The following is a 22,762-nucleotide window of genomic DNA, read 5'->3' as shown; positions in this document are numbered from 1 at the left end:
AGTTTCCTGAAGGCAGCCCGCATGTTATCTTTGGATACTGACAGTAGAGGATCAGCAGGGGACATGGGGGTACAGAGTGCTTCTTCCTTGGTCTGCTAGTCAAATCGAGCATAGAAGGCATTAAGTTCATCTGGAAGTGAAACTTTGCTGTTTCTTATTGCACAGGATTTGATTTTGTTGCAAGTGATGTTATTTAGCCCCTGTCAGCCTTTTAATCTGCAATTTCATTTTATCACCTGATTTACACAAAAAAGGAGTTATTTATTTTGCTGTTATTGCAACTATTTCCCTTTTATAATCGCTTGAGCAACATGTAGGCGTTGTTGTTTTTGAACTAATTAAAAATTAAAAGTCTGTTCCAAAGTAGCATTGACTTTTTCACTATTTATTTGAATTATTAAATGGTAAACTATATTTAAAAATTAATAAACAGAACAATAAACTATTAATATTTTCAAAATTACGCAATCAAAGAAATCATCTGGACCATCTCCATGTTCTTGGTAGTACAAAAGCAAATTCAAAACTAAAATTATTTCTCTAAGATGGTTGAAACTACAGGTTTTAACCTTGGCTGGAAGGCTGTTACTATAGACACTCAAAAGAATGACAACAATATACTAGCTGCTCGTTCCTTGCAAATATATGAGTTTGCAAGTCATCTTAACCCTTACAGCTGTAATAGGTTAAAGTACTGTTCTCAACCTTTTCTTTCCACTCATATAACCACTTTAAGTAATTCCTAAGCCATCGGTGCTCTATGATTAGTAAAAGATTGCTTAAGGTGGTAAGTGAGTGGAAGGGAAGGTTGAAAATCATTGCTCCAGACCCAATTGTTACTGAAAAACTTTGCTTAAGAAAATTAGTCAATAGCCCATTTACTTTGGAATTATGAAACCATGAATATAACGAGTCAATTAGGAATGATTTAAAACAGTGGTTTTAAACTTTTTCTTTCTACCCACATACCACCTTAAGCAATCCTTTACTAATCACAGAGCACCTATGGCATAGGGAATATATAAAGTGGTTTGTGAGTGGAAAGAAAGAGGATGAGAACCACTGGGTTAAAGTGTATTGTTGAAGAGTTACAAAGAATGCAGCCCATGATATATTTTTGAGGATACTTTTATTCCAAGTTAGAGAGATTTTTTTTTTAAATAAAGAGTGGCATAGTTAGGGAAGCAGTCGGTGGAATGCTGTTACAGTGCTGTTGACCCAGGTTCAAATCTGGCGCTGTCTGTAAGGAGTTTGTATGTTCTCCCCTTGTCAGTGTGGGTTTCCTCTGGGTGCTTTGGTTTCCTTCCTCCCTTCAAAACATTAGAGGATTGTAGGTCAATTGGGTATAATTGGGCACCACAGGCTCAGAAGGGCCTGTTACCGTGCTGTATGTCTGTATAGCCTAGGGTACTATCCCTTGTTGGAAGAGGACCTTGAATTGTCAATGATGTAAGCAATTAAATGATCAACATAAAAATCACATCAGGCTAGCAAGTACCAGGAACATTACTCCAGGTAAAGCTGACACATCTCAAATATAAAAATTTATAGTTTTCACAATGCAATTATTTTAAATTAACTTCAAAAGTACATACTCCAAATGCTTTGCGAAATGCAGAAGGTAATGTGCTTTTTGATCTTTGGTCTGATTTCTTCTTTTCATGCTTTTCTGTTTGCTTCATTTGATAGTTGCTTAAATGCTGTAGTCTTCATGGGTTGTGGCAATTTCAAGATCTCTCTCTCTCTCAAAAGAGGGTTCGGATCAATGATCTGACTTAATTTCCAAATCTGTAACTCTTCAAGATCATGGATTCAGGGAGTAACAGCTGTTACTCAAAGTATACAAGTGTGTATGGATGGGATATAGAAGACATATTCTATATTCCATAAGACTTAAGAGGAAGTTAGAAAGCATTGTAGGAACCCATCATTTCTCTACCACTATGGATTATCCTTGAAATGTCCCCTTCCATAATTTCAAATTCCAGATACTATAATATCCCAACAGGTCGTATCTATGTTTTCAAGTAGCAAAAAGAATGAGGTGCCAATAGCTCTCTCTGTTGCTTCAGATATCTCTTGGGTGTTCACCAAGTAATTGAGTTGGGCCTTAACAAACATCTTTTTTAGACAGGCAACACAATAAGTACGGTCTATCAACTGATAATCGTGGTTTCACTTTGTTATCATAAGTGGAAGGTACTACCCGGACTCACAGAGTGCAATGTACAGGCTTTATTTGTCAAACATCAATTTACAGGTTAGAATTGAGGACAAAGGTTTACATTTTTGAATAAACCAGAAATACAAAATACAACATCTAGCATGGAGATAAATTGATTTTTGTATCTTAAATCAAGATGACATATTGTGACATGGTAATAATAACTTTAATCATGCATTAGCTTGAAGCCAGTTAGATTTTTGGAATAATTTACAAAATATTTCAATTGTATATTATTAACTTATTTGTTTCTGAATGACCTGATCCACAAAATCAGACTATTCAAATTATGAAAAATTTTAGAATTATGCACATTATTTGAGATTTTTTCCAATAAAGTTGGTTCTTTCCAAATGCCTTTACCTTTCTTTTGAGCTGTTAGTTCTGCTTTGAGCAATTTTGTCTGTAACCTCCAGTAAAGTTTGGGATTAGAGTGTAAACCTTCAATATTAACAGCTCGCCCAAGACCTCTCCTCAAAATCTCTTCATTTAGGCAGAATGAGAAAATTCCTCCCTTCAGGACAGAGAAGAAAAAAGCAATTAAACCATAGATTGTCTCATGCTTAACACATTTCCAAATGATGTTACATATCTTTCACTTCTTCTGACCTGAAAATGTCAGAAACTCACAGGTTTTAGAAATAACATGAATCTCTAATTAAGAACTATTTTGATGGACCCTTATGTTTCAGTGGAAATAATCATTTTTTTTTCTTAAATAATTGTTTTAAAAGTTGCTCCTGAGGCTAATCAAGATTAGTTGATATCTGCTAGTCTTTCTCGTGAACAAATAATTTCCTTCCAAAGATGATTGGTTCCTCCTAAGTTGCAAGAATATGAGTTGGGGCAATCAAAAATTCTATCTATAACCAATAAAAGGGATCAAGTAAATGCATAAGCAATCATTAACAAGGTCAGCAGAAGCTATAAAGTATTCTGATAATGAAACATACAACATTTACTAGGAAAGAGAGTCAAAGAGTTTGAAGCAGAATATTTTTTAAGTGACGAATAAAAACAAAGTAAAATCCCAAAATGCTGGAGAAGCTCAGCAGCTCAAACAGTGTCGTAAAGGTGAAGATACAGAACCGACGTTTTGGACTTGAGCTCTTCATCAAGGTATGAGAAAATGCCGGCAGGCGTCCGAACAAATGAAGGGGGGGGGGGGGGAAGAAGTGGGTGGCAAAGGCAGGAGATAGGTGGAGAAAGGAGGGAAGGGGCAGCAGCAACGAAGGGGAGAAGGGATAGCTGGGTGGGTGGAAATAGAAAGGTAAGGGATTAATACTCAATTGTTAAAAATTGCAAAACCAAAATGAACATATGGAATGATACCAGACAGAAGAAGCCTTCAGCTCATTGCACTCAAGCTGACATTTTGACAGAGCCATCTAATTAGCCCCATTTAACTGTTATTCCCCATGATTCTGAAATTTTTTTCCCTTTTTCACAATTAGAAAATATTACAGTTATAATAGCTTTTAAGCAAGTGCTATTTCGAGAGAAGAGACTAGGATACAAAAATGTACTGGAGAAAGTGTCTCAGAGGGTGGAAGGAAAGATAAAATGACATTGAGAATTTTAAATGTACACAATGCTTCATCATTGGGGATATCACAATTTTCTGCATCAATTGTACCTCACACCATAAAAATTACATAAATCTAAATCAGAAATCACAGAAACGTGTTTAAGGTGTGGTGTGGAGATTGGAACCTTTATCCATTCAACCTGGACCCGGGGACGTTCTGAAAAACATTACAAAGGTGGATTTTCCACAGGATCCAAAATTGTACCTTCTGGGAAACATTATGGATATGAGTTTTAATCTATTCAGATACCAAATTCAGTTTGTGAAGGTTGCCTTGTTGGTAGCCAGGAAGTGATCACAGTTACATTGAAGTCTGATTCCCAACTACATATTATACAATGGAATACGGAAGTGCAGAGTTGTATACCCCTGAAGAAGAAATATGGCACATTCATTAGGGTGTGGCAACCCTATCTGCAGCACATTGGTATGCAGATGTAATTATACCCCTTTTAGATAAAGTGAGTACAACAACCGTGCCAGTAGTGGAATGCTTGAGATCAGTGAAGTAGGTCATGGCACAGGCAATGTGCCTTATGCTTTTATTGTAGGTTTCTTTGGGTTCTTCTTAAATTCCCTTAAAGATTTTTGACTTTAACGATATTTTGTTCTTTGTATTTGTTTAATTATGCTGCCTCCATTATCTGGTGTTAAGTTGTCATTAGCTGCAAGGTGGGGCCGGGTCTGGCGAACAATGGCTCGGACTTTATTGGGGGAGCATAGCACCCGATTGGAGGCAATGTATGCGAATGCTGCCCCCCCTCGGTGCCAATCCTGGGTAGGGGATAAAATAGACTCTGTGTGATGTACACTATTAATGGAAAAAAATGTATTGTTTATTTGGATTTATAATGAGTCTTTGAAAATGAAAAATAAAATATATAAAAAACATTGGGGAATTCAAACATTCATTGAATAAAGGTTTGTTGAATGCTTCCATTTAGTTCACAAACTTAGCCCTGATACTTTGGTAGTTTGTCCTTTAGAAATCTGTCTTATTCTAAACAACAAATACTTGGCATTTTACAGCCTTGTAGATCATATCCACTGGTCCCATTTGTTAGCTGCAGGTTCAAACAATAAAACATAGCTACTCGTGACCAATTAAAAAAAACAATATTCAATTGCCAATCCATTTGTGTCTTCCCCATCATCCTTTGTTAATTCAATCACTAGTCTTCCATTCTATTTTGGTTTATTCCCTACATTTGTTTAAAATTTGTTTTATCTTATAAAAATTTACAAAGACCTAAAATAATTTCCAGTATTTGATCACTTACATTATCAAGACTGGTAGATAGTTTTAGTCATTTAAATGCTTAGAATTAAAATTAAATTGGGCCAGTTACTTATGTGCACAATGTAATGGAGAGATTCTGCATAGTTACGCTTAATAACAAATTAGTTTGCATGGAACATTTAACAAACATGTCCAGATTTTCTTCATGCTACCATTTCTTTAATGTTTTTAATATGAATTATTTACTGGCAAAAGCACATCTGAATTAATACTAATAGACTACAGAAGGTAAAATTACAACTGATGCAAAACAAAGGTTAAAAATATTCATTGTAAAGCCTTTCACAAATGCATTTGCAATCCTCCCAGAAACTTCATTTCAGTAGTCCTCCCAACCTCAAAAAATCACCAGGTATCTACCAGATGGCATCATCATTTTCTACCATGTGACAATACAAAAATACAACATTCTTTTAAAACATGGTTTTACCTTGTTTAATCTGACGATGCAATCAATAAAATGATTCTCCCTTCTCAGAAGTTGAAACCAAATAACATGGGGAGACTTTACTTGTTCACTTAACCAGGTCCTCCCTTCGTCAGTCATTTGTAAGCCAGCCAACCGAATCAACAGGTGCCCATCTGGTTGCCCTAGAAAATGGAAGTTTTTCTTTACTAGACAAGGAAAAATAAATGAAAATATCTAATAACATACATCCAAAACAGCTGATCTGACTTGAATAATCTGGATTCAATGTCCATTTAAGCAATTTTATGACAATGTAGGTTTCACCACAATGCCATCTATGGGGAGGATGTCATTATGACCATCTGATTATGATCATCCTGATATGTATTTTTTAGAATTCAGAAAATATTTCACTGAGGACCTGGATTATATAACAAATCATGTGCAAAAGCCTCCAATCATCATTTCCCACATCATAGGGTAACCATGTTTTTCCTTTAGTCAGATGATCTGATTGGAGAATTTACGAGATTATATAAAGTTTGAAATGAAGAGGTCCAAGCCATTTGCCGAAATTTGGTTTTGTCTGAAAAGTTAACTGATCCACATTTTCTTTTCCAGTTAAAGGTAAAGGTTCCATTATTGTCATGTAATACAGGTACACAATCCTTTATCCAGACATCTAAAATCTGGAAAGCTCCAAAGTCTGGCAAGTGGGGAAAGAGAAGGCAGTGCGAGTCGGGCAGGCGAGAGACCGGCAGCGCGAGTCGGGCGGGCGAGGGGAGACAGCACCGCGACTGAAAGGGAGTGGGGGTGGATATGGCAGCACAATTCAGGTGGGCTTAAATCTGGCTTTACGAAATCCGGAAAAATCCGAAATTTGGAACACACTGTCCCCAAGGGTTCCGGATAAAGGATTGTGTACCTGTAATACATTTTTCAGAATGTAACATGCATGAAATTCTTTAAATTTTGACTACCGTAAGGTAGACAGAGAGTCACCACTTGTCCAGCACCCCTCACTGAATCCTACAGCACCTGGTGTTTCTAGGCAGTCTCCCCTCCAAGTACTGACCAGGCCTAAGCCTGCTTAGCTTCAGAGATCAGACAATCACAGGCGTTGAAGATCTGCAAAACTCCAACATCATATCCCCACATAGGTAGAAGGGAAATAGCATGCTAAAGCAAACAAATATAGCAAATTAGTGGTCAAACAGGTGCTGGACATGCACGCTAAAAAGTCATCTAAGAGCATGGAAATAGCCCTTGCTCAACTGCTCTGACAACCAAATTGTCCACCTAAGCTCCTCCTATTTATTCACAACTGCCAATCCTTTCCTATCCATGTTATCTGTCTAACTGTTTTTTTTGAATGTGGCAATTGTACCCATGTCCACAACTTCCTCTGGTAGTTTGTTCCACATGCCACCCTGTGTGGAAAAGGTGCCCCTTATATCTTTTCACACTCATCTTTAATCTATCCGCTCTAGTTTTAGACACCACCCTTGGAAAAAGAATTACTATTTATCTTATCTATGCCCTCACGATTTTACACATTTGTAAAATGTCACCCTTCAGCCTCGTATGGTCCAGGATCAAAAGTCCCATCTAATCCAGTACAATACACAAAAGTGCTGGAGAAACACAGCAGGTCATTCCTGAGGAAAGGCTCAGACCCAAAACACTGATTGCCTTTTACTTCCTAAGGATGCTACATGGCCTGCTGAACTTCTCCAGCACTTTTATGTACTGCACCAGACTCCAGCATCTACAGATTTACTCATTTAATCCCAGTTTCTCCTTAAACTGTAATTTTTGCGAGAAGAGTCACGTGATGGAGTAGTGGCCGGACGGTGAACTCCAGCCCTCTCCAGAAAAGTCGGGAAAAACAAAGGAAAACACAAAGGCACAGAAATAAAAGTTACAGAAAAGTGAGTATAAAGATGGAAAGAAGATGGCGACAAAAAAAGAAAAATCAAAAGCAACGGTAAGAAGAGAGGAAGAGAAGACAAAGGAGGAAAAAGGTGAAGACCTTACCTGTCCGAAGAGGCCCGCTGTGGAGAGAGAAACCCGCTCCCTCAGGTCGGTAAATAATGGACTACAAAAATGGCTCGCAGAGCCGAGTAAAAGTGCGCGATGCGAATGAAAAAAACACACCGACGGGAGGGGGGACAAGCTGGGGAGTCGGTCTCCACAGCCGGCAACGACAGCTGCAGAACACCTGCAGCAAGAAGAGACCACAGAAGACAATGGAAACAAGAAAGAAGAGGAGGAAAGGGCATCAAAGAAACAACAGATGGCCAACCCAGAGGAAGAAGAAGAGGAAGAGTACAGGGAAATAGAAGAAGAAAAGAAAGGCAAGGTAAAGGATATACTTGCTCTTATTAAAGGATACATGGAGTCATTTAAAGAATGGCAAACACAGGAATTTAAGGATTTAAGAAAAAGAATAAACAACACAGAAGAGAAAATAAATAAAATGGAGATGACCTTAACAGAAATGGGAAAGAAAATGGACAAGATGGAAGAGCGGGCAGTAGCAGCAGAAATGGAGGTAGAAGACTTAAAAAAGAAATTGGAGAAATCTAATAAAAAAACTAAAGAGACACAAGAACTACTAGCTCAAAAAATAGATACAATGGAAAACCATAACAGAAGAAATAACAAAGATAGTGGGCCTTAAGGAAGATGAAGAAGGCAAGAATATGAGGGAGTTTATAAAAGAGTGGATCCCTAAGACCCTAGGATGTCCAGAACTACAGCAAGAAATGGAAATAGAAAGGGCACATAGAGTATTGGCCTCTAAACCACAACCACAACAAAAACCAAGATCTATTGTAGTAAAATTCCTAAGATATACTACAAGAGAAAAGGTACTGGAGAAGACAATAGAAAAAGTAAGAGAGGGCAACAAACCACTGGAGTATAAAGGGCAAAAAATCTTCATTTATCCAGATATAAGTTTTGAACTCCTAAAGAAGAGAAAAGAGTTCAATACAGCAAAGGCGATTTTATGGAAGAAAGGGTATAAATTTATACTAAAGCATCCAGCGGTATTGAAAATATTTATTCCAGGACAACAAAACAGACTATTCTCGGATCCAGAAGAAGCACGAAAATTTGCAGAACAATTACAAAAATAGACTGAGGGAGGAAGACGGGCAATGAGAGTTAAAATGATCACGATTGATATGTATGTGGGTAAAGACAAAAATAGACTGAGGGATGAAGACGGGTAATGAGAGTAAAAATGATCACGATTGATATGTATGCGGGTAAAGAGGTATAAGAGTGAATAGAGACAATGAGCATACATGAATATATCTGTACTTAGAGGAAAATATAGATAGTATAGACAAGAATTAATAAGGGAAGGTAATGGAATAGAGAGAATAAGGAGGGAATTAAAAGAGTGACCTTTGTGACATATGAAAAGTGAAATCTTTTCTGGGGGGGGCGGGGTGGGGGAAAAGAGCGGTCACTGCAAAATCAGTTGATGCTTGCGAGAGGATTCGCAAATCCAAATGGAGAGGGGAGATGTGGTTGTCCGACAAGGGATAAAGGACAACTCAGGAGGGGAAGGGGAGATTGGGGATAAAGAAGATAGAAATAGGAGAATAAGGAAAATGTTGGATGTTGTAGGAATGTTGTCTGGTAAAGAGTTGAAAATAAGAAAACAGAAATGGAAAAGGAGGAAAGGTAACGATGGAAAAACGGAAAGAGAAGATAAACAAAATATAAAATGGCTACGCTGAACTATATGACTTTAAATATTAATGGAATACATAACCAAATTAAAAGGAAGAAACTACTAAATTTAAATGAATAAATGTATTCCATTAGAAAAAATAACATATAGGTTAAAAAATAATATTGAAATATTCGAACAAGTATAGGAGCCTTACATTAAATACAATAGGGAAAACCTACCGGGGACAAACATTACCTAAGTTGATGGAAGGAGAAGGAAAGAAAAGAATGGACTCAGTAGAATTTCTGGTGTAATTTTGTTGAATGACAACATTGTCTGACTGGCTTAATGCAACCTAGATTGTATACCTAAAATGGATGAGAGGGGGGGTGGGGGGGGTGGTTTGGGAGGAAAGGGGGGGGGGAGAAAAAGTCACTGTATATGTGTGAAAAAGAAATAGTGTATATCATGGTTAATGTGATTTATGGTGTGAAAAATAAAAAAAATTTAAAAAAAACTGTAATTTTTGCCCTCTACTCCCAGCAACAGCCTTGTAAAAATTTCCAGCTTCATAATATAGTTCTCATAATTGGGCAAATAGAAAGAACTGTGTCAAGTGTGCATATGTGAACTCTTACCAATGTAGTTATAAAATGATGTGCCCACTCTGGTCGTCAATGCCATTACTAATGAAGGCAAGCTTGCCAAATGCCTTTCCCACCTTACAACAGGGAACCATGTACCTTCATCCCTTGGTTTCTCTATTCCGCAACATTCTCCAGTACCCGATTATTTACTGGGTAGTCCAGCACTAGTTTGACTTAACAAAACACATCTTACATTATAGTTTTTGAGCTAAATTCCATCTACCCCCTTCCCCAATTGATCCAAATCTAGTTGCACTTTAAACCTCACTTATCACTATACCACCAGTTTTAGTGTCATCCAGAAACATACTAATCATGGTGCCTGTCCTTTGTCATGCAAATCATTACTATTGATGACAAACAACAGTGGATTTAGGTCTGATCTCTGTGGCATCCCACTGGTCACAGGCCTCCAATCAGAAAAATAACCCTTCACAACCACACACTGTCTCCAAACACAAATCTTAAATCCAATTGGCTGGCTCTTTCTGGATCCCATGTGATCTAATCTTCCAGCCCAAACTACCATGGGGACCTTAGGTAGGTCTATCACCCTGCTCTCATCAATCGTCTTGATGATCACTTAAAAAAAACTCTTTATGAAAGTTATGAGACACTATTTTCCACAAAGAGCCATAAAGTCATTCCCTAATCAGTCCTTGCCTATTCAAATGCTTCTAGACACTGTTTCTCAGAACCCCCTCCAGTGAGTTTCTCATCACAGATAAAAGGCCCATGAGCCAATACATCCACCCTTCTTCCTGGCAGACTTCCTTAAATCAAGGTATGACATCATCCACCCTTCAGTTTTCCTGCATCTCATCTATAGCCAATGAAGAGGAAAATATCTTTTCCAGGACCCCAGCAATTTCTTCCGCTTCCCACAATGTCTGAGGATCGTTTGACCAGGTCCAGGGAATTTAACCACCTTAATGTGCTTCATTTTCTGGTTTGCAATGTAGATGTGGTTCATGACATCACTGCTCATTTGCCACATTTAGCTTCCACAAACTTCTGCAGGGTAAAAGTTCAGACCTCGTCTATTTCTTGTTGCTCTACAGAGAGATGATCACATTGATCTTTTGGGAACCTATTCTCTACCTTGAATCCTTTTTGCTTCTTCATATAGCTACAGAAACCTTTGGGATTTTCCTTTACTTTACTTCCCAGAGCTATTTCATATCCTCTCCACCACCCTCCCCACCCCGATTTCCCTCAAGTGTACTCCCAGCATTTTCTTTGCTCCTTGAGGAATTTACTTCATATCAGCCTATACCTGATATGCAGCTTTTTTTCTGACAAGGGCCTCACTATTCCTTGTCAACCAGGCTTCCCTAAACAGTCAGCATTTCCTTTCACCCTAACAGGAACATCCTGACCCTGAATTCCCCCCATCTCACTTTTATATCCAGACATCCCTTTATCCATAAATAGCATCTCTTAGTCAACCTCTGAAAGTTCCCGTTTAATGACTTAAAAACTGCCCTTACCCTAATTTAGAATTTCAACCTGTGGGCCAGTCTAATCTTTTTCCTTAAGTACTTGAAATCAAATAGAATTATGATCACCCGTTCCAAAGTGCTCTCTTACTTACACCAATCACTCTGCCTTGTTCCTCAACAGGAGGTTCGGATTGTATCGTCTCTAACGGGACCCTCTATAGTTTGTTTAAGAAAATTATCTGAGACACATACAAGAAATTCCACCTTGTCCACACCTTTTGCACTATGTGACTCCGAGTCCATATGAGCAAAGTTAAAAAAATAAAATCATCCACAATTATAACCATATTACTCTTACAGCTAACTACTAATTTGCTCCTCTAATTCCTGCTGATTGTGGGAAGGCAATAAAACAAAATCTCAAAATGATCATGCCCTACTTGTATCTAAATTGTACAGATATGATCTCATTGGAAAATTCCCCAAGAATGTCCTAAAGTGCTGTTGTGATGTCCTCATTAATCAAAAATGCAACTCTTCTTCTCTCTCACATGCAATTCTATTATGCCTGTAGTATCCACAATCTCTACCACTACTTCTTTCAGAATCTGAGGGTGCAATCCATCTGGTCCAGAAGACGTATCTGCCCTTAGACCATTCACCTTTCTGAGCACTCTTTCCCTTGAAATAGTAACTGCACTCAACTTCCCTTCCCGGATACCCTTTGACATCTGGCACACGCTAATGACTTCCAGTAAAGAATGGTGCAAAATATTCATTTAATTCCTCTGCCTTCTCCTTGACTCCCATTATCATTTCTCTGGCTTTATTTTCTAATGGTCCTATATCTACTCTCATCTCTTTTACTCTTTGTATACTTGAAGAAGCTCTTTTGATATTATTTGCTAGCCTAGTTTTATACTTAATATTTTCCCTCCTTATGAGTATTTTAGTTAACCTCTTCAAATTTAAAAAAACTTCCTAATGCTGTATATTACCACCAGTTTTTGCTTCCTTGTATGCCCTCTCCTTTGCTTTTGCACCAGCTTTGACTTCCCTTGTCAGATACAATTGTGACATTTTTCCATTCAAATCTTTCCTCTTATTTGCTATGTATTTATCCACCACTTTCCTCATTTCTTGCACAAACTCATCCATTGCTGCTCTGCTGATTTTCCTACAAAGTGCCCCCTTCCAATCTACTTTGGCAAATTCCTCTGATCCAACTGCAATTCTCTTTACTTCTCCTTGTTAAATCTGATAAGCCATATTCGGTCAAAAAAATACGAAAACAGTATTTCTATTTTTTTTAATCCAGGAAATCTGTTGACATCTTATTGAAAGTCAATAAGTATTTACTTGCATTTTTTTTGCAGCGATGAAATGAGAGGAAGGTTGATAGGAATATGTTCTACTTCTAGACCATTTTCTGTTACATGATGTATTCGCCCTCGAAGTTTAATACTTTTTTCAATGAAATTGTTAGGTATCTCAAAGGCACTTGTAAATTTTGTAATCTGTTAAAATGAAGTAAAATAAAATGTTATCATTAGGTAGTTTTTAAATGTTATAACCAATAGCTACTATAAAACGAGATGGCCATCTTTTTACATACATTAGAAAGCAGAATCAGAATTTTACTGTCATGAAATTCGTTGTTTTGCAGTAACATCAAAGTGCAAACAAACATACATATTAAAGCCATTTAACACATTACTATAAAAATAAAATAATGTCTGTGCACAAAAAGTAAAGCAGTGTCTTTGGTTCAGTGATTATTCAAGAATCTGATGGGAGCGGGGAAGAAGCTGTCTTTGTGCCATTGAGTGCTCCTCTTTTCCCCAACGGTAGCAGAGGATAGAGGCTACTTTTTGAAGACACCACCTCATGTAAATGTCCTCCAGGGAGTGAAGACTGGTGCCTGTACAGTTGCAGGCTGAGTTTATTCTTGTCCTGAGAGTTGGCACCTCCATACCAGGCAGTGATGCAATCAGCCAGAATGCTCTCCATGGTACACCTGCAGAAGTTCTTGAGAATTTTCGGTGACTTCCTCACCAAGTGTAGCCACTTTGAGACTGCATCCACACGGAGGCTCCAAGCGGATCCTCGGAGGTGTTGACACCCAGGAATTTGAAGTTCTTGACCCTCTCCCCTACCGAGCCCTCAACAAGGACTGGGTCGTGTGTTCCCCTGACTTCTGCAATCATCTCCTTGGTTTTGCAGAGGTTGAGCGCAAGGTGGTCGTTCAACGAGCTTGATCCATCTCCCTCAGGTACACTTCCTCACTGTCGTTTGTGATTCTGCCAACAACTGCATGTCACAGTCAAAGATAAACTCCATAACCTCAGAACAATGTGTCCTATAAATAGCGTGTAATTTTGCTGCAAATATACGTTTATCAGATTGTGAGAGATGAGTAAAACTGATTTAAAAATATGAAGATGAGGAAACTAGTATAGATAATGAATAAAGCCAGTATGAATAGGATAATAGATATTAGAATGTAAGAAGTAAAGTTAGTAAAGGGTCTTCTAGCCTTTTAGACAGAATCAGCAAGTTCACCAGTATGAATAAGATAAGGATAGATAATAGATAATAGAATGTAGGAAGTAAAGTTAGTCTGAATAAGATAAGGGTCTTCTAGCCTTAGACAGAATTAGCAAGTTCTGCATGTAAGAAGTTAGTCAGCCCTGAGTCAGGAAGGTGTGAATAAGGACAATGACATGATGGGACACCGACAGGATACCCCCTGTTCCTCCAAGTTCACAGAAACAGCACGAAGGCAGACAGGATTGCCTAATGCCAAACTCATCCAGGAGGCAGAAGAATGTAAGGGGGGAGGGTACCTCTACACTGAAATGAACTGTATAAAAGTTGGGTGAGTCCCAGTGTGTGTGTGTATTCCCAGGGTAAGGGGAAGCACCCAACTTTGCATTGTTGTATAATAAATGTTCTTTGTTCTCAATTTTTGTCTCGAGCAATTTCTGTGAGGGTACTTCTGTTTCTAACAAGATTAAATGTGAATGACAAATCAAGAACAAAAAGCTTCAGTGTGTGAAGCCAACTTCCAGAAACTCCAGAGAAACTTACGAGTCTGACACTTCTGGCTAACATCACGATTCCCACCACTGCCAGGCCCGTGCTGAGAGTCTGAAAGCACAGAGGGACAAGGCGATGAGGACAGAGCCTCCACATCGTCTACCCAAGCCCCCAACTTGCCCAGGAAAACGGCCGGCGCCCCGAGGACTGCACAGCAGCTCCATCTGCTCTCTGCCGAATGGCCGCGTACCCGCACTGCCTGGACGTGGTCATCCACAAACGCCACGGCTTTGCCGAGGTAGGAACCGAGCGTATTCGCCTCAGCGTCGGGCATCTTCCCCGCTCGCGCGCGGCATCACGGGAAGCCGCCGGGCAGAAACGATGCGCCAGCCGGTCCCCGGATGGTCCGTCCGCACCGTCACCTCGCTCAGGGTGATTCCATGGAGGGGCGGGGCGAAAGAATCCGACTGATGACGTCAGGTCGGGGATGGCGGGAGGGGAGGCGATGTGTGGAGAAGGCCAAAGAGGAGCAGGCCACGTGGAACGAGGCGGTGGATCAGTGGGCAGATAAAAGCAGCCAGTCTGGAATCTTGCAAGCAAGGGTGGTGATTATGGGAACTATTCGGGGGAGATGAACGTAAGACGGAACCAAATGGAGAAGGGGGACACAGTGAGTGAAATGAGGGGGTTGGAGGTGGCTGGAAAGTGGGCGAAAATGGGAGGAGCAGAGGGAGATCGGAATGCGGGGGTGGAAACGCAGAATATTCACTAAAATTGGAAATGATGCACCACCACTGAGGCCCAGTGTTTTGTTTGCACTGGCCATCTCGACTTCTCAGCTCCCCTTCCCATTTCCATATTGACCTGTCCTTTCCCAGTCTTCTCCACTGATGGAGAGGCCCAATGCAGTTAGAGGAACAAGACTGGGACATCCCAGTCTCCTTTCCCCTCAACTTCACCTATTTTCATCACTCCAGTTCCATCCACCTAGCACCCACATATTTTCACTCACCAGATCCCTTTCTCCACCTTGCCTTCACATCTCCCTTCATGGTTGCCATCATCACCAGTGCCATCCATAATGTTTGGGACAAAGGCACATATTTCCTTTATTTGCCTCTGTACTCCACAGATTAAAATTTGTTATCAAACAATTCATGTGATTAAAGTATTCATTCTAGATTTTATTCATGGTTATGCATACACATTTTGGTTTGACCATGCAAAAATTACGACACTTTATAATGTAGTTCTATTTTAGGGCACTATAATGTTTGGGACATTTGGCTTCACAGGAGTGGGTTTAACTGCTTCATTGGTGTAGTTATAAGAGAGCTAGACTTGCTTCTCAGCAGGGTCAGTGCCAAGCTGGGGGTGGGGGGGTTGTGGGGGGAGCATTTGCAGGTATTGACCTGCAGGTATTGACAAGGTATTGCAGGTATTGACAAGGTATTGTGACCCCCACCCACTCGCAGCCATTGCCCTCCAAATAATGTCTCTCACCCGCAGCACTAGCATCTAGTGCCACGAGAGTCCATGCAATTTAAGCAGCGTGTTTGCTGTTATGTCGGAGGGAGAGGGAAGGCAGCGCACAGAAGAGGTTCATGGTAGGCAGCACTACCACTACCTCTCCCCATTTAGCGAGTTTTCAAACATTAGATTGTGCTCCCTGCAGTTAACTTAATGCCCCTGCTAACACTTGTTCTGACGCAGATCCTGCTTCTAAGTTTTTGACCAGAGTTGTGCCAATGAAATTCAAATAAACCATTGAGGTTGAAAAAAAGAATAAAACAGTAAGAGACATTGCCCATACATTAGGATTACCAAAATCAACAGTTTGGAATATTAAGGAAGAGAATACTGGTGAGCTCAGTAATCACAAAGGGGCTGGTAGGGCAAGGAAGACCTCCACTGTTGATGACATAAGGACTCTCATTAAAATGAAGAAAAATCCCTAAAAGCCTGTTCCGACAGATCAGAAACATTCTTCAGGAGACAAATGTTGATGTGTCAATGACTACTGTCCTCAGAAGACTTCATAAACAGAAATACAGAGGCTCCATTGCAAGAGCAAATTACTAGTTAGCCACAGAAACAGGATAGCAAGGTTACAGTTTGCCAAGAAGTATTTAAACGAGACTACAGAATTCTGGAAAAAAAGGTCCTGTGAACTTATGAAACCAAGATGAATCTGTATCAGAGTGATGGCAAGAGTTAAATGTGGAGACATAAAGGATCTCTCAAGATCCAAAGCATATCACCTCATATGTGAATCACGGTGGTAAAATGAATTATGAATTATATAGAAACATCTGCTCAAGTTTGAGCAAATGCCTCCAAACTCATTGGATGGTGCTTCATCCTACAACAAGACAATGATTCCAAACATACTGTGAAAGGAATAAATGAGTTTTTGAAAGCTAAAAACTGGAAAATTCTTGAATGGTAAAGTCAGTCACCCGATCTAAATTCAATTGAGCATGCCTTCCAATATGGTGAAGAGAAAACTTAAGGGGACAAGCCCCTGAAACAAGCAGGAGCTGAAGATGGCTGCAGTAGAGCATCACCAGAGAAGATACTGTGCACCTGGTGATTTAAAAAAAAATTAAATTTAGGCATATGGCATAGTAACAGGCCATTTCGGCCCATGAACCCGTGCTGCCCTATTACATGTGATTGACTTACAACCCTAGTACATTTTTGAATGGTGGGAGGAAACTGGAGCCCTTGGGGAAAACCCACACAGACAAGGGGAGAATACACAAGCTCCTTACGGACAGCGCAGGATTTAAACCCCAGTTCCGATCACTTGGACTGTAAAGGTGTTGCACTAACTGCTACGCCAACCGTGCTGCCCTAATGTCTATTGCATAACAAAATATGTAATTAAAGTGCAAATTCCAGATTTAATTCAAGGTTATTTCCATACATTTTGGATTGACTCTGTAGAAATTACAGCATTTTTTTAATATATAGTCCCCTCATTTCAGGGCACCATAATGTTTGGTATATTTGGCTTCACAGGTATTTGTTAGTACTTGGGTAGAAGAGTGCTAGTCATACTTCAAAGCTTTTGATGACCTTTGGAGTCTGTAGTTACTATTTTTCAACATGAAAACTAGAGTTGTGTTAATGAAAGTCAAAAGAAGCCATTATGAGGCTGAATAACAAAAATAAAAGAGTAAGAGACATCACTCAAATCTTAGGATTACCAAAATCAACAATTTGGAACATCATTAAGAAGAAAGAGCATACTGGTGAGATCAGTCATCACAAGGCGACTGGTAATCCAAGGAAGACCAGAAGAATTCTCATCATGTAGAAAAATTCCTAAACGTATGTCTGATAGATCAGAAACACTGTTCAGGATGCAGATGTGAATATGTCAATGACTCTGTCCTCAGAAGACATCACAAACAGAAAAACAGAGGCTGCACTGCAAGATGCAAACCATGGCAAAGGTAGTATGCTTTGAGTTTCAGGCAGTTCTTTATGTCTCCATACTTTGCTCTTGCCATTACTCCAATTACAGGTTAATCTTGGTCTCATCTGTCCATAAGACCCTTGTCCAGAATGCTGCAGGCGCTTTTAAATACTTCTTGGCAAACTGTCATCTGGCCATCCTTTCTGTGGCTTTGTAGCAGGCCGAGCGGTTGCGGCCCAGGATGGGTCAAATCGCCACGATGTACTCACCCAAGATGGCTTGGGCCCTCCGAAGTCTTGGGGCAGAAACATGTGCTGTCAGGATACTTCGCGGATGTGTTGTGACGTCACTTCCGATTTTGGGCTTCTGAACCGGAAGTGACATAAAAGAGGGTGGATCACGTGATTAAAGCCATTCTATTGACAGTTGTGAGTAGTGTGCATTTATTTGGTAGTGCTGCTGTGGCAGACACTACATTGGTGACCCGACAGGTTCCAACGACTTTGGCACCTTTTCAACAACTTAGTAGCCATGAAGGATGCTGCATCAGCTTCAGCTGCTATTAATGCTATGGGGGTTCATCTCCCATCCTTTTGGGCTCACCAGCCAAAGGCTTGGCTCCAGCTAGCTGAAGCTCAATTTGACCTGAGAGGCATTGTCTCTGAAGAAAACAAATTTTGGCAAGTGGTTAACGCCCTGGGTTCTGCTACGGCTGCAAAGGTGAGCTGGTATCTTGACAACTTGCTAGCGGACCAGAAATATACGCAGTTCCGTTGATTTTTACTGGATACGCTGGAGCTCAGCAAACACGAGCGTGGTATTCAGGTCCTGAATATGCAGGGGTTGGGTGACAGGTGCCCCTTTACCTTATGATGGAAATGATTGTACTCACTAATGGCCATACAAACGGTTTCCTATTTGAGACACCGTTTCTCCAAACTCGTGGCACTTCTCTGCCATCGCTGGAATGGACTTCAGTGACCCATATGCAGTCGCCCAGGAGGCTGATAGGCTGTATAGCATGCTCCAGCAGACCGCGGTGCACATGCAGCCAATATATTCGGCAGGCACTGTTCCAGTACCCTTTGAGCTTCCAGAACCACATGCACCACCTGTGGCAGCAGTACAACCAAAGAGGACTGACCGTCCTCTATCACCGCCGCTGGGGAAGAAATTCCTGATGGTGTGTGCCTCCATGTACTTACCCAGCTAATAGGCCAGAAGACCTGATGGAAAACTATGTGTCTGGCTGTCGTTAGTGTCCTCGGCGGCTGGCACTTGAACTAGCCTTCTGTACTTGTGCGACTGCCATGGGCGGAGAGAATATCTGATTGACATAGGTGCAGAGCTCAGCCTGGTGCTGCCCTCGTTCTTTTGAGAAAACGCACAGGCCCAAAGGGATCCCATTGCAGGTGACCAACAGAACGTCCATCAGCACTTTTGGCACATGCCAGGCATAACTTTCCATTGGAACTGTGTGATCACTACAGTGGATCCTTGGAGCAGACTTCCTTAGGATGCATGAGCTATTGGTGGATGTGAAATGTGACCAGCTAGTCCATGCCACTACATTCTAGACCTGGTGTTCCGGGATTGTTCCTTTGCCTCTCTTGGGGTGCATGTTCTAGACTCGAATGAATACACTGAACTATTGGCTGAGTTCCTGTCACTTTTGGCCACCAGCTTTTGCAGCACCTCGACAGCCCATGGAGTGGAACACTATATCGAAGCTATGGAGCTGCCTATTCATGTCAGGGCAAGGAGATTCTCACCTGACAAATATCTTCAAGCTAAAATGAAGTTTAAAGCTATGGAAGAAATGGGAATCATCTGACATTTAAATAGCCCTTGGGCATTGTCCTTGCTTGTCCGGAAGCAATCGGGCGGTTAGCGTCCATGTGGTGATTACAGTTCTGGACAGACATCCTGTCCCACACATACAAGACTTTGCTGCTCACCTTCATGGCTGTCAGGTCTTTTCCAAGGTGGATCTGGTAAAAGGATAGCTCCAGATTCCAGTACACTCAGCAGATGTTCCAAAATGGCTATAATCACACCGTTTGGCCTATTCGAGTTTCTGTGCATATGTCGTTTAGCCTCAAAAACGCAGCCCAAACTTTTCAACAGCTGATGGATGTCGTCAGCAAAGGCCTGGACTTTGTGTTTATCTACCTCGATGTTGGCCCTTTATCTAGTGGTGAGGCATTTCTCATTGCCAACCCAGATGTTCAGTCGCACAAACTCCATTTATCACATCTGCTTTGGCATTTGGAGGAATGTGGCCTCACTGTGAACCCTGTTAAGTGTCAAATTCGGTCTCACCGCTATTGATTTCCTGGGACATCATATAGCACTGAGGGGGCGAAGCCCTTTACGCAGAAGGACAACATCCTCCAGCACTTCCCCAGTTAAAGGGCTTCAGGAATTTCTGGATATGGTGACATTTTATCACTGTTTCATTTCAGATGCTGCTTACATATTACACCCTCTCTTTGCATTGCTCCAGGACAGGCCTAAGGACATTTATTGGAGCCCAGAAGCGGACTCTGCATTTAAGAAAGCCAAGGCTGCGTTTACAGATGCTACATTGCTGTCACATCCTAATACTTTGGCTCCATTAGAGCTCACTGTGGATACCTCTGATAGGGCGGTCAGTGCTGTGTTGGAACAGTTTGTTCAAAGTTATTGGCATCCTCTAGCCTTTTTTAGCAAGCACCTCAGGCTGCCAAAAATCAAATATAGTGTATTTTAACTGGGAACTGTTGGCCCTTTATCTAGTGGTGAGGCATTTCTGATATATGCTGGAGGGCAGGCTGTTTATGGTCTATATAGACCATAGGCCTCTGACATTTGCCTTTAAGAAGATTTCTGATCTGTGGACTGCCAGACAACAGCGGCAATTATTTTTTATCACAGAATTCACCATGTACATCCAGCATTTGGTGGGGAAGACAAACTTTGTGGCTGACTCATTGTCTCAACCCTCCATCTGTACACTTAGTGGTGGCCTTGATGTGGCAAAATTGGCTGAAGACCAGTTGGCAGATCAGGATGTGCAGTTACTGGACCACAATCACAGGGTTAAAAGTGATAGATTTTCAACCACACCCACAGGGCCCCACATTATTGTGCGACACTTCCACCAGTCTACCCTGCCCCATTCTCCCATTTGACTCCATCCATCCTTCTGTTAGAGCCACAGTGCACCTCATGTCCTCGAGATTCTTCTGACACAGACTGAGAAGGGATGTCACGCTGTGGGCCAGGCCGTGTGGTCTGACAGCAGTCCAAAATTCATAGACGTACAAAGGATCCTTTTCTTCTGTGGAACGCCAATTCGATCACGTGCACGTGAGGTATCTGCTCACTGTGGTCATCCATTTCATGCGATGGCTGGTAGCCATTCCTCTCCCTGCTAGTGATGCTGAAACCTGTGCCCAGGCATTCCTCAACCACTGGGTGGCGAGATTTGGGGTTCCTACCCACATCACATTAGATCGTGGGGCTCAGTTTAAGTCATCCTTATGGACTGGTTTGGCAGATTTCTGTGGAAGCCATTTATATCATACCACTGCCTATCACCCACAGTCAAACGGGTTGGTTAACACTTCCACAGACACCTTAAGTCTGCCTTGAAAGCCAGACTCATAGGCCCCAATTGGATGGATCATTTGTCTTGGGTACTACTGACGATAAGGCCTGCACTGAAGGAAGATTTTCCCACTTCATCAGTGTAAATGGTTTATGGTGCCCCTCTGACTGTCCCAGAGACTGTTGCTCTTCGACCGACCAGGCGTGGATTCTGATGAGTTTGACGTTCTGCAGAGACTTCGCAATCGGGTGGCTGCACGAAACCCTCCTCATGCCACGGTGATCCACCTGCCCACCTTCCTACGTTCGGCAGAGCGTGTATTTGTCCGTCGGCAAGGACAGGGCAGTCCACTACAAAGACCACATGAAGGACCTTTCAAGGTTTTGAGGCATGACGAAGTAGTGTTCACATTGGACATTGGTGGGAGAATGGATTTATTGATGATGGACTGTTTAAAGCCCACACACTTGGACATATTTATTAACTGTGCCATATCCTTTCCTAAGGCACAGAGGTCGCCCTCCCAAGTCTACTACACGAGCATATTTTAACGGCAATTCTGGGAGGTGGGCTGGTGTAGCGGGCTGAGTGGTCACGGCCTGGGATGGGCCAAATCGCTGCAGTGTACTCACCTGAGAAGATGGCATGGGCCCTCCAAAGTCTGGGTTTAAACACACACACTGTCAGGATGTTTCGCGGACGTGTCTTGACGTCAGTTCTGGTTTTGGGCTTCCAAAAACCATAAGTGACATAAAAGAGAGTGGATCACGTGATTAAAGTAATTCTGACAGTTGTGAGTACTGTGAATTTATTTGGTAGAGTTACTGTGGCAGATGCTACAGCTTGGCATCTTGCAGTCAAGCCACAGAAAATGTAAAATGTATGTGTCTTTAGCCAATGGTGAGAAAAACTATTGCACCCACACAATTTCATTCACCAGATCCCCTTCTCCATCTTCCCATCACTTCTCCCTTGGTTTCCATCATCACCTTATCAGATGCAAGCTTAATAGCATTTATGTTCCCATTTATCACCCTTTGAGCTGTCTCCACTTTGACTCCCAAATGGCTTCAATCTGCCTTTTTCCCCAAATGCCTGTTTCCATCTGTCACCCAATTGCTTAGTCCAACTCCACCCCTCATCTGGCTCCATCTTTCCTCAGTCCACCCTCCTGCTCTATACCAGTGCTTTTCCTTCTCAGTCCTGATGTAGGGTCTCAAACACAAAATGTAGAAATCTCTTTCCCTTCCCCATCTCAGATGTTATTTGATCAACATTCCTCCAGTTAGGTTTTAGCAAAGAGAAAGATAACTCCAATGGAGTACTCTCACTTTAATGCTTGAAACAACTAATACCGTGGTTCAGAGATAAGCACATAGTCTCATTGCAACTCCCTTATCCAGTCA

General features: G+C 41.2%; 1 protein-coding gene across 3 annotated transcripts; it reads right to left on the bottom strand.

Annotated features, from left to right (window-relative positions):
• Positions 1-1,112: 1,112 nt before the first annotated feature.
• Positions 1,113-18,095, bottom strand: c18h3orf33 (c18h3orf33 homolog (H. sapiens)). 3 transcript variants are annotated; one of them, XM_069896906.1, is made up of 5 exons: positions 18,034-18,095; positions 14,392-14,451; positions 12,665-12,818; positions 5,543-5,703; positions 1,113-2,738 (listed from the first exon to the last, which is right to left on the bottom strand). In XM_069896906.1, the coding sequence occupies exons 1-5, from the start codon at positions 18,073-18,075 to the stop codon at positions 2,466-2,468; spliced, it is 690 nt and encodes a 229-aa protein (XP_069753007.1). In that variant the 5' UTR covers positions 18,076-18,095; the 3' UTR covers positions 1,113-2,465. The 3 variants fall into 3 exon arrangements, with proteins under 3 accessions (XP_069753007.1, XP_069753005.1, XP_069753008.1); XM_069896904.1 differs by lacking the exon at positions 18,034-18,095 and adding an exon at positions 14,591-14,805; XM_069896907.1 differs by lacking the exons at positions 14,392-14,451; positions 18,034-18,095 and adding an exon at positions 14,591-14,805.
• Positions 18,096-22,762: the final 4,667 nt, after the last annotated feature.

The sequence above is a fragment of the Narcine bancroftii genome, chromosome 9, assembly GCF_036971445.1.
Source record: "Narcine bancroftii isolate sNarBan1 chromosome 9, sNarBan1.hap1, whole genome shotgun sequence".
In the NCBI taxonomy this organism is placed as follows: domain Eukaryota; kingdom Metazoa; phylum Chordata; class Chondrichthyes; order Torpediniformes; family Narcinidae; genus Narcine; species Narcine bancroftii.
This window is presented reverse-complemented; position numbering and strand designations above follow the sequence as displayed.